This window comes from Grus americana, chromosome Z (genome assembly GCF_028858705.1).
Source record: "Grus americana isolate bGruAme1 chromosome Z, bGruAme1.mat, whole genome shotgun sequence".
Classification (NCBI taxonomy): Eukaryota; Metazoa; Chordata; class Aves; order Gruiformes; family Gruidae; genus Grus; species Grus americana.
The window spans coordinates 58,587,091-58,599,500 of record NC_072891.1 but is presented as its reverse complement, the minus strand read 5'-3'; the positions used below and the strand labels follow the sequence as shown (position 1 = coordinate 58,599,500).

The following is a 12,410-nucleotide window of genomic DNA, read 5'->3' as shown; positions in this document are numbered from 1 at the left end:
GTAAAGGAAATGAATGTGAAGTCTGTAGACCCCAGCTTAGTATTGCTTTATGAAATAAGTGGCACTCTGTTATGAAGAGGTAGTAGTCTTCTGGACTGATCATGGACTCCTTGAAGGAGGATCTGTAGATGCCAAACTTGATCACCTCTGCTGGCTGCAATTGCTGTTGCATAGACAGCTGATGCCTAGGACCCCGAGGGACTTAAAGCAGGGGAGTTCTGGCATGCCACCACCAGAGGGATACGGCACCAGATACAGGGCAGAGAAAGACAGGCCACATGGAGAGTGAGGAGGGGTCAGGTAAGCAGTCACTTTCATATCTGTAATGGCTATGTAACCAGAAGTACCATATCAATAAAAAACATTACACTCGCAGCTGCATGGAATTGAGCTTCTGAACCTTCCCCGTATATATGACAGCTTTGGTTAAGAGGGGATTTATAGCAGCTGAAAGTCAGTCCTGATAACAGCATTGTGTGAGTTGGTGCCTGACTGGGTATCATGCTTGTCAGTTTAATCTGCCTGGATATCTTTTTCAGACTGCTTCTTCCTACCAATTTAATTCACACACACACACAAAAAAAGACAGGAGTCCAGAGACATGCCTGAGTTTTTCAGTCAGAGAAAACATTCAAAAGCATATGAAATTTAACTTTGTGCTATTTTTTGAGAACCTACTTCTAACCATCACATGAAGATATTGCAGTTTACACTCAGAACTGAGTTTTGTGTTTGTTTTGTGAACTGATTTTTTTGGTGTCTGAAAGATGCTTCTTGGTCAGAAGCTGACATTAACTTTACCAATATTCATAGAGTTCCCAAATTACATCCAGCTTTTTTCTTTTTTTTTCAGTTGAAATAATAGCGCTCTTCCTATATGCCACTGGCAAGTACACACATGTGATGTTTCTCCTTGTTATGCTAATCAGCTTTCATTATCCAGTAATGAGGTTAAATCTGAGTTTCCATTTTAATAACGAGCATATTTCTGCCATGCATACTTCACATTTAATACTTTTGCCCATTCCTTTAATTTTTTGAAATTATAGTTATGTAGAATCTGTAAATGTAGAATGAGGATGCTGACATCATTAGTATGTGTTTTGCCACAGATGTTGCAGTGCTCTAAGAAATTACACCTTTGCAAATTAAGTTGTGTTGCTTTTCTTGGAATAATATGGTTTGTGAGAAAAACTAACATGCCATTTTCCCTTTTCATCACTCTGTACCCTACTGTTTCAAGACAAAGCTTTGTGCCAGCATTGTATGAGTGGATACACTTTTAATTCATTGCTGCAGTATTTCTGATGTGGATAGATGGGTCTTATCTATCTGGATTTGCACCCTGATCACTGTTAGGATGATTCCACATAAACTGGGGCAAGCTGGATACTTAACATTCTCGCTTGTTTGTTATTGTAATTATAACAAGTGACTGAAAGCCTATCTTTGTTACTGTTACTTGTTTAACAGTATCATCTCTTGGGGAAGAAAGTATTGACTGTTAAGCATTAGTTACTGTAACAAAGTTTAGAAGAGTGTGCATTTTGTTACTAGAAAAGCAAGGTAGTTTTAGGACTGTATTCTGCATAGTTAGAAAGACCTTTACATGATATCTATATCTTTGTAGATAAACCACTACATCCATGCTAGTGGATGCATGTTTATTCTCCCTGGGAAGTGTGGAACCTCTCTTAAGTGCTACAACTATTTTGGTCCTTGTTAACCTTGCTTGGAGAGGTTAATTATTGTGTGTTTTGCAGCCCAATTTAGTGGAAATGAGAAACGGCAAGCATCTCCTTCTCCCTCAAATGACCAGCGCAGGCAGTTAAGAGCACCTCAAGGAGGCTTTAAACCCATCAAACATGGCAGTCCAGAATTTTGTGGGATCCTGGGAGAGAGAATAGATCCAACTATTCAACTGGAAAAGCAGATGTAAGTAAGCACAGTAATTGCTCTCTAGCTCTTTGCCTCCCCACTTACAGGAGCAGCAAGTGTCCCAGATCCTGCTGTCCAGCCCCTCCTCCTCAGTATCCCCTGTGTTAGTGCTCACAAAAACCTATTCTTCTTAATGCTGCAAAGTGTAAGTAACTTTCACGGGGAACAAAATAGACTTAAACAGAAAACTCCTCTCAGAAACAGTGAATTTCATCTGCCAAGTATGCGCGGTTATTCCACTTTTAACCATGTTTGATTACATTGCATTAGGAAAAACAGATGTCTCTCGCATATATACAAATTGTGCTTTAAAGCCACACAAATTCCATATATTTGTGGCTGCATAGCATGTTTCTAGTACTTCAGATGTGCCTTGCATCTGGCTGTACTACTACTCCACGGAGAGACTGATAAGACCACTTAGAAAGCTTTCAGAAAAGAGACTGTTATTTCTATGCTGGTGGTGTCAAACTTGAGGTTGGTATTTAGAGGCAGTTTTGTCAGCTCCAGACTCAAGTTCTGGGGGAATTCCCTGGAGTGAATGTCTGGTATTCACAAGGGTGGCCTCTGTCCTGCCTCATTGTTACCCTTCCTGGAAGCATTCAGACAGTCTTGGCTTGTGTGATGGAATGACTCCCTGTCCTGTGTCATACCAAAGGTGCAGCCTCATAGAAGGGGCCAGAATCCACTGTTACGTAAAGAAAAAAAATCATCTTGTGGAACAATTTACACAGGTTACGCTGATATTTGTGAGCACTGAGAAGTCCAATGGTTTCACAGTAAAGTGAGGAAGCTATGTCTTGAATCCTTGAAGACAGTCCCACTCCAAACACTGTCATTAGATGCAGAATTTATTTTCATAGGAGAGTGAGGGCATAATTTAGCATGGATGTGAGTGTGCTCTTTGTGAGAATACTTTGTTCCTCAATGGTAGCAGTATTGGGACCTATAGCAATCCTTTTGCACTTCAGATCCTCAGTAGGAGAGAACCCCCTCTGTTAATTGCATCTGAGAGAACGCAGTTCCAGAAATTTCTTTTCATTTGACATTCTATTTTTACATGCAATATTTGGAGACTTAAGCTTGAAACAGAAAATAATGTCCTCCACAAGGTGTCATATTCCATCTAATCACCCTCAACCTTTGAACCATCTGCTTATTGATAGATTGTAGACATCTCCAACAGAGGAAGTAGCAACCACTATCGTGAAATCACTCACTGACACTGTTAGGTAAATGACTAAAAGGCTATAAATTTGACTGTAAAATTTGGTCCTTGAGTTTGGGTAGTTCCCGCCCACGATACCCCTCAAAAATACATTTAAAATACTACACGAAGTTGAGCATCTGTCAATTAACTTTTGAGTCATAAATGCATTGTTGTGTAGTTCTTTCTTTTAGTATAACTGCAGTTATATATAACTGCAATTGATAATAACAACTGAAAACTGCAGAGCTAGTTTTCAGTTGTTTAATTATTCAAGTGTTAATCACATGAGATTCTTTTTGATTCTTCATTATGCAGGATCAAACCTGAAATGAATGCACAGTTACCGGTAATGTGTCAGAAAATTGAAGTGGTTAGATTTGTTGTACCTTAGATTATTCCTAATCATTCAAACTGTTCAAGTTTTAGTAGCGTAAGACCTCGCCACAGTGCATGCCAAGCCATTCCTTCTTTCTCTACAAAAATGGAGTCTGTTTTTGTAGAGAGGAGTACAAGATCTGGAGGAAAGGAAGCATGCAAATGGACAAGTGGATTTCTAATAGGTAGGTTAGGAGATTTCCCAAACAGGCAGAGATACCAAGATGTGATAATATATCAAGAAAATACTTATAGTTGCTTGTGATTGAGGAATCTGTAACTATGAACTTAATAACTCATGGACCCAGGGGAACTGAATTAATTTGTTCCATTTCCTCAGTAACAATGAAAAGAAGAAAGTGTGTTCTGCTGTTTCCATTGTCTTACTGAAAGGCTGTCTTACCAGCCTTATAAACAAGAACTGGTGACTTCCTGGTTTGCTCTGACCAATTCAGAAACAGAGTAGTACTGTGCATTATATGAGTTATAAAAACTGGTTGTACTTACTGTATAATTGATGTAGCTGTCCTGTCTTCAGTGAAGCTATGCAGACCCTTGAGAAAGTAAGGGACATCAGGAGGAATGTTCTATAAACCACAATCAGGATGCTTTGAATCCAGGGAGGACATCCTGATAAAGGTCAAAGTGTGTGATTGTGTTTTGAGTTTTGCTTTCAGGTTTACATTGTGTGCCTATGTTTTCCAGATATGTTAGAAGACGTGCATGTCTTCAGGTTTTATGTCCCATGCTTTTGCATTGGTATCTTTTACAAGTTGTCATTTCACTATTTTGTGATCACTTCACTGACATTTGAATCTTTGACCTTTCTGCACAAATACCTACATGTTGACATATAAAAAATAGACACACCCAGGCCAAACAGCCCCACTACAGTTGAAACAGCAAATTAGTCAGGAACTTTAAGCTGATCATTGCACTATGCTTATCTCTCTAGCTAGCTGGAGCAGAAGCAATCTGAGTGTCCCATTTACATGGGCATATGATTCACAGGCAATTACAGATCTGGATGTTGCTGTTTTCTGTCAGCTGTAGCCAAAACAGCTTCCAGGCATCACTGTTGAATCAGACGTTCTCCCATCAGCAGTTGTCTTCCTACTTTGCTGGTTTTCTAACTGTTTTAAAAGCAGGTTTTGCTTCCTGGAACCAGCCCTGCATTCTTTTTTCACAAACCTTTCTGCCAGCTGGGGAACACCAGATCTGAAGAATACATGAAATACTCCCCTCTGAATATCAGAGTCCAGGCTATCTCCCTGGTTTTGGCTAGGTCATACTTTATTTTGGTTTCGTTTGGCCTTTTCAGGTAGCTAATAGGAATAATTTTCAGAGTCTCCCAAATCTGTTTTCTGATTTACACTTAGTGTTAATACTCTTCCCTTACACTCAGAAGACAGCTTAGTCATTAAATTGCTTGTTGAGAAATATTCTTCAGCAGTGAACATCTAATGGGGGATAGGGAGAATGCTGCCTGAAAACATTTGCATCTGTGCCTCAATTTTATTTGTGAAGTGATGGAGCTGTCAGGGCCTTCCTTTCTAGTCTGCCTTGAATATGCAATAGTATAACCCTCCTTTTAGCTTTCTCTAATGCAGTCTTTGGTTGTAACCAGGCACACAGTGAATTTTTAACTTGAGCACCAACTTTTGTTTAGTACGTTCATCAGATTTAACAATGGACCTGACATCATCACAAGGTAGGTAAGAACATGACTTCTGTCAAAGGGATCTCTTTCATCCTTATTCACTTACCTTTTAGTTGGAACATCTCCCTCAAAGTAAGTTCACCAGAAAAATAAAACTAGAACAAAAGGAAGAAAGCTTTTTTGCACAAGGCCAGTGACTGTTCTGGTAATTATAGACAGAGAGCACTTCTGGTGTATGCATTATCCTGCTTAGGCAGGTGTGGTAGTGTCACATTGTGCTTCAAACTGCATCTGGCAGTTGCAGGAAGGGAGAGATCTTCCTTAGAGATGTGATTGACTCGTTGGAGGGCCAGGCACATTACATTGCTCGGGGAACTTGGGGGAAGGGTCAAAGCGTTTACTACTGGACTGCTGATACAGAGCAGCATGTGCTGAGGAGGTTCCTTGTTTGCAGTGTTCAGTTTAGTGAAGGACCTACCTCTCCTCTCCCCATTTCCTTTCTTCTCTAAATTGATCACACCCACTCCACAGATCCACCAGAGATTTACTTAAAGTGCTCTCAGTTGTCACGCAGATGTGTTCAGAACAAGTGTTTTTGTTATAGATCTTCTCACTTTATCAGTTTTCTCCTTTCTCAAAGATTTATTTTAGCAAGTCTTTTCTACTATTTACTGTTCTTATTCTTCAGATGTGATTTTCATTTTCTTTACTTTGTTTCTTTTTGTTCTTTTGTATATTAGTTAAAATACTGATATATCACAGGCATGTATATTGTGGATCTACTGCTTGCAAGATAGATAACATGTTACTCTGAGTGGGACTTTCTTACATAAATACACCAATCATGTTGCATGTTCTCCTTACCTAAGTTTTTTCCTTCAGCTGACAGGAACTACAGGCCTCCATAAGTTGTAAAGTTAACTTCAGGTAATGCAGGCAATGTGTTTTTTATCTATAATATGTTAGATCTTAAAGATATCCATGTGATATTAACCATTATTCATACCTTTAAAAAATGAAGTCATGAAAGTAATATGAGTTGGAATATGTGTGTGTATTAATCTCTCTGCTTTTTCCTAGATGGTATCATGGAGCAATCAGTCGGACAGATGCAGAAAACCTGTTACGTTTATGTAAAGAGTGTAGCTACCTTGTAAGAAATAGTCAAACAAGCAAGCATGACTATTCTCTTTCACTGAAGTAAGTACTTATCAGTAAAATATAATAAATGCCATTTATAAGCCATAATGTCTCTGGTGCAAGAAGAGAAAATGATCCAGTCTGTTGCTGCACTGGTTCAGCTCAGAAGGGCACCCAGAGAGTTTGAGACTGTCTGCATGAGGTATAATGACAGTCACTGAATTAGGACCTTGCAGTTTGGGGATTTCAACAGATTTTTGGTCTTCATTTGGTGCCCATTTAAATAAATGAACTCAGTTGGGTTTTTTTACTGATTCTGATTTGAAACACTCCTACTGCTTCTGCTTTAGTCTGAATAAGCAACTGTATTGTTTGGGGATTTTATTCCTTTTACTTCATACATGGAAGGAAGGCTTTGTGTGGTTTACTGTGGTAGACCTGTACAGTATTGCTACAGTTCTTAAAAGTAAAAAGCCTAGGATCAAGGATGAAAGATCTACAGAATTAGGAAATGAGCATTGTTCCAGTCTTAGTGCTGCTTTGAACTTGCCTCACTTACCATAGGCTAATCAGGGTAAGTTGCAGATGTTGGCTTTGACATATCATAGAACAGAATCATAGAAAGGTTTGGGTTGGAAGGGACCTTCAAAGATCATCTAGTCCAACCCTTCTGCCATGGGCAGGGACATAAGCTCACTTGCATTTCCAGCAGAGGAAAAGTTTCCAGATTTTCCATGTGGAGGAACAAGAAGCCCATTGACCCTAATATAGGCTGTACAATTACAAATATATTTGTTTCCTTTCTTTCCTTCTTACAGGATATGGTCTGATGTGGATCCTACCCTTCCAAATAGGTGTGAGACACAGGCCTACCTGCCTTTTTTACTAGCATTACTCCTGACTGTTTGGCTTTTACATGGTTTCTTCATAGGTCTGTTTTGGAGACATATTTTACTGCTCGAATGATGGTAATACTTGATGGTAACAAGGTAACACTTTCAGAGACAGCACCAAATCTGACCTTTTTTACATTCTTATGTTCATTAGAAATAAAAGGCCACATCTACTCTACCCTGATTTAGTCTGATGGTCTAAACAGTAAATTTCATCTTGGTTTTATATCCCCACTTTGGGTTGATTAGAAGTTCCTCTATTAACCTTGTTCTAAGATTCTATTCTAGGGCTTAAGAAAAGTATTTTGTAGTACTATTTTTAAAATCCTGATTGCTTTTCTGTTATTGTTGGGATCTCTCTGTAATACAGAGGTCTGCCTTGAACACACCTGCTTTAGAAATGCGGTTCAGGTCTTATTGATCCTTTTGTCATTTGATCCATGTATTGTCTCATATAGTAGTCCTCTAGATATTTTCAAACATTAAAGCGTTATTGGCAGATGCTTCAGATATATGTAGGCTTAAATTTTCCCTTAAATTCTTTTAAGTCTTGGAATGTGACTTGTTTTTAAGTATTTCACTTCATTCTTGTAGCAGCACAGTGATTTTTGTTATTCAACCAGAGCACAACTTCAACAGAAAAAACTGACAGTTAAATTTATATTTTACAGTTGTGGACATCTAGATGCAGGCCCTTAATATCCTTTTGCATGTTGTATTCCCTTTGTGTGTTGTATTCCAAAGTTTTCTTAACCAGATTTCCTGGTGGTACTTATTTTAAGTCTCCCCATAACTTGCTCTATGGTAAGGTAGCTAAATGACTGACCCCCTCCAATCTGTGTTTTCTGGAACACAAGATTCTTTCAGCACTCTTCAGCTCTTCCTTCATCTTTTGTTGAAATGTGAATGCAGGGCATGCCAGAGCTTGTCACTGGGAACAGATGGCAGTAATGAGAACAGCTGTGTGAGGTGTCACCAGGTGGACGATCTGCTCAGCCTGGTGGCAGAGCTACGAGAGGAAGTAGAGCATTAGGTTAAAGAGCATTAGGGACACTGAGAAGGAGATGGACTGGTGGAGCCATGCTCTGCCCTCCCTGAGACAGAAACAGGAACAGCCACCAGAAAAAAACCTCAAGATCAAGAAGACCCTATATCCTCCCCCCACCATGATGAGGGCAGTAGCTTAAAGGAAAGGAGTGAACGGAGGTAAATCCACACTTTGGGTGGCAGGCAAACACCCTCCTTGCCCACCTCACCTTTGCAGGTGCTTCTGTACAACAGGTATGAGGCTCTGGATGTAGAAGATCAGTCAATGGATGATGTGGATGACATCAACATCTATACCAGAGGTGTTGCCAAGGTCAGAAAGCCCAACCCCCCTGTATCACGACAACCTTGACAATTATAGTTATAGTTGCAGGTGACTCCCTTCTGAGGGTAACAGAGGGTCCAATATGCCAGACAGACCCACCTCTTAGGGAAGTCCACTACCTCCCTGGCGCCCAGGTTAAGTAATCACTAGGAAATTTCCTAGTCTGCTACAGCCCTTGGACTATTACCCATTATTACTCTTCAATGTGGGTGGCAATGAAGCCACAACGTGTGGGGCAATCAAAAGAGACTTCAGAACTTTGGGATGGTCAGTAAGGGAATCTGAAACACAGGTAAGTTTTTCCTCTATCCTTCCAGTTGCGAGAAGCAACATTGAAAGAAACAGGCAGATCTAATCTATTAACACATGGCTCCGTGGCTGGTGTCACGACCAAAATTTTGGGGGTTTTGATAATACACAGCACCAGGCTTGCTGGCATTGGATGGGATTCACCTTTCTCAAAGGAGGAAGAGGATCTTTGCTCACAAGCTAGCAGGGTGCATTGACAGAGCTTTAAAATAGACTTGAAGGGGGAGTGGGATAATATCAGGCTTGCCTGTGACAAGCTGTGGGATAACACACCAAGGTTAGAGGGACAGAGTGCTAGCGAGGGCCCTCAGCCTGTTGCTCTGAGACATGCTAGGTACATTGGAGCACAGTTTTGAAGGCTTACGGAGATGAGCCAGGGGCTCCTGAGGTAATAGGAGCCAACAGGGGAACACCGGTGAAGTATTTCAAAGGAATTAAGGTATGTTCCTCTAGGAAGATGATATGGCCAACAGCTCAGCTGAAGTGCCTCAACACCAACACATGCAACGTGGGCAACAAACAGGAGGAGCTGGAAGTCACCATGCTGCTAGAAAGATATGACCTAGCTGCTGAAACTTGGTGGGATGAATCCTATTACTGGAGTGTTGCTGTTAATGGCTACAGACTGTTCAGAAGGGACAGGCGAGGAAAGAGAGGTGGAGAGGTGGTCCCCTACATCAAGAAATGGATAGATTGTGATGAGCTGTCTGAAGAATAGCTAGAAGCAGGTTGAAAGTTTATGGGTAAGAATTAGAGACCGAGGCAAAAGAGGGAATCTTGTTGTTGGTGTTTACTAGGCCACCTGCTCAAGGGGACCCTGTTGACGAATCCTTCTTACTTCAGCTACAGGAGGCATCACAGGCTCTCATCCTGCTGGGGGACTTCAACCACCTTGACATCTGGTGGAAAAGAAGCATGGCAAGCTGTAGGCAATCCAGGAGACTCCTGGACTGCGTTGAGGATAACTTCTTAAGCCTGGTAGTAGACAGCCCTACCAGAAGGGATGCAATACTGGATCTGATAGTCACAAACACAAGTGAGCTGATCAGAGACATCAAGATTGAAGGCAGACTGGGCTGCAGTGATCATGCACTGGTGGAGTTCACAGTCCTGAGGGGTATGGGTCAGGCAAAGAGTAAAGTCACGATCCTGAACTTTAGGAAAGCAAACATGCAGCTGTTCAAGGAGTTAGTCAATAGAACCTCCTGGGAAACTGCCCTCAGGGACACGGGAGCAGAACAGAGCTGATGTGTCTTTAAGGATGCTTTCAACAGAACACAAGAGTTCTCAGTCCCCAGGTGTAAGAAATCAGGAAAGGAAGGCAAGTGACAGACATGGATGAGTCAAGACATGCTGGTCAAACTAACAGGAAAGAAGGAAATGCATAGGCAGTGGAAGCAGGGACAGGTATCCTGGGAAGAATATAGGGACAATGCCTGATTGTGTAGGGATGGGCTGAGGAAGGCGAAGGCGCAGCTGAAGCCAAACTTGGCAAGGGGCACAGAGAATAATAAGGGCTTCTATAGGTGTGTCAGCCAGAAAAGGAAGGTCAAAGAAAGCATTCATTTGCCAGTGAACACGACTGGCAAACTGGTAACAATGGACAAGGAGAAGGCTGAGGTACTCAACAACTGTTTTGCTTCAGCCTTCACTGGCAGCTTCTATTCCCACACTTCTCAAGTGGATGGACTGCCAGGCAGTTGCTGGCTGATGTCAGTAGTAGGCAGTTAATTTCCATTATGATGAGTAGGATATGAACTGTACTTCACTTTTTAAAAAATGTAAAGGAGCTGCAGGCATTGGGCTGCTGGCATGAGCATGGTTGGGGTTATATGTAGGTGCCTCATTGCAGTGTTTTTGATAAAGCCAACCGAATAAGAGACTCCTTGTAATCATGCACTTGTCCTACAACTGCTACACAGAACATGACCGTGTATTGCCATTCCAATCCTGTGTCCCCCTTGCAACATGGGGCTAGCATCAGGATTGGTATCATAGAATGGTATAAAACCAGACTTTGTTCACTTTTCCTTTAACAGGCGGGCTTGAGGTCTTTTGTAGGTGTGAGATACCTACAAAAGATGGAGGCTTTTTGGATGTTGCTGTAGAATGTGCATAGTCAAAACTATGTTTGGAACAGACCCGTTCGACACCAAACTTCTGTTTTATTTTCTGGTGCACTTATGATGTGTGAAATGAAAAGCACTGGCTGCAGAGCGTGTGGTAGCACTCTATAAAGATGCATGGTACTTATGGGGGAGTCATGTTAATAAAGCTGTAACACAAAATTAAGTCTGACAAGCCATGTGTAATTTACTCTTGTTATAAACTTGGAACCTTGTCAGTTGTTTCATTAACCACAAAAACTGCATTAGGATATGGTTCTTGAATCCTAGCTCTGGAGTTGGTAGATGCTACAGTGATAAAAATGAGCAGCTCTTCTCCATCAGTAATTCCTGAATGACCATGCTGGTTGGAGTCTGCTTCTTGCTTCTGCTGAATCTTGCCCTGGGTCCTTGTCCTACATCCTACTCTGATATGGTCTGTACAGTGTCCCTGCTTAGCACACACTGTATGGCCTGTGTTTCCATGGAATGATATCTCAGTAAGCACTCTGTGACACTAATATTAGAGAGTGCAAGCATATGCTAATGTGCGACTACTGGCTTTGAAACTGACTGTAGTTTTAACTGTTTCTTGCTATGATTTCACCAAATTCATTGCTATGCAAATTGAAGCTGATAAGAGCTTGTAGGGAATGTAGGTAATAGCCTCAAGCCCCACATTTTGTGATTCTGTTCTACTGATTTTGTCCTGTTAGAGTGGTTGCTCAGTGTTTGATATCTGTGTCTTAGAGGCCTTTTAATTAGAGGTATGCTGCCCCTGTTTCCCAAAAACTGGGAGTGTCTACACTTCTGGTACAATTACAGTAACTTCTGTTTGATTTTTTTCTGCATAAGCTGCTTGCTGGATAACATGTTACTCTCCACACCTTACTATTTATTCTTTCTTCTTGTCAGTGCATTTTCCTTATTTTGAAATTTAAGGGCTGTCCTGATTGCCAGCCCCATGGTGGTATGATTTGCAGGAAGGACTGGGACCTTTATTGCTAGCTACAGCTATAGCTCTGTCTCCCAGAATGGATCAGTGAATCTCAATTTGGCTTGCTGTTAGGTCCACAGGCATAACAGGTACTTATCAAAGCCAGTACTTGTGCCCCATGGCTACCCTCTAAGCAGGCTTTGCATATTTGGACACTTCCCTTATGCCTTCATCTCATAATTTAATTGCACCTCTTCAATGCATTGATTCAAAAAACTTATAGCATGACTTAACACAGGCAGGCTGTGACTGAGCTCTGACCTTGTGAATGGAAATGCCAGAATGATCTCAGCAATGCCTCGAGGCTGCATGTTATCCCATGGTCTAGACCCTAATGGTCTCTAGATCAAGGGCTGTGCAGCCTGATCCACTCCAAATCATAGTAGGCCCAAGCATGCCTATCCTCGGGCT

General features: G+C 41.3%; 1 protein-coding gene across 2 annotated transcripts in view; it reads left to right on the top strand.

Moving 5' to 3' along the window:
* The window catches only part of SHB (SH2 domain containing adaptor protein B), an 86,210-nt gene that overhangs the window by 58,587 nt on the left and 15,213 nt on the right, over positions 1-12,410 (top strand). For both annotated transcript variants that reach the window (XM_054810759.1, XM_054810760.1), the window contains exons 4-5: positions 1,764-1,935; positions 6,264-6,383. In XM_054810759.1, coding sequence (XP_054666734.1) covers positions 1,764-1,935; positions 6,264-6,383 — 292 coding nt within the window. The remainder of the gene's footprint in view (positions 1-1,763; positions 1,936-6,263; positions 6,384-12,410) is intronic.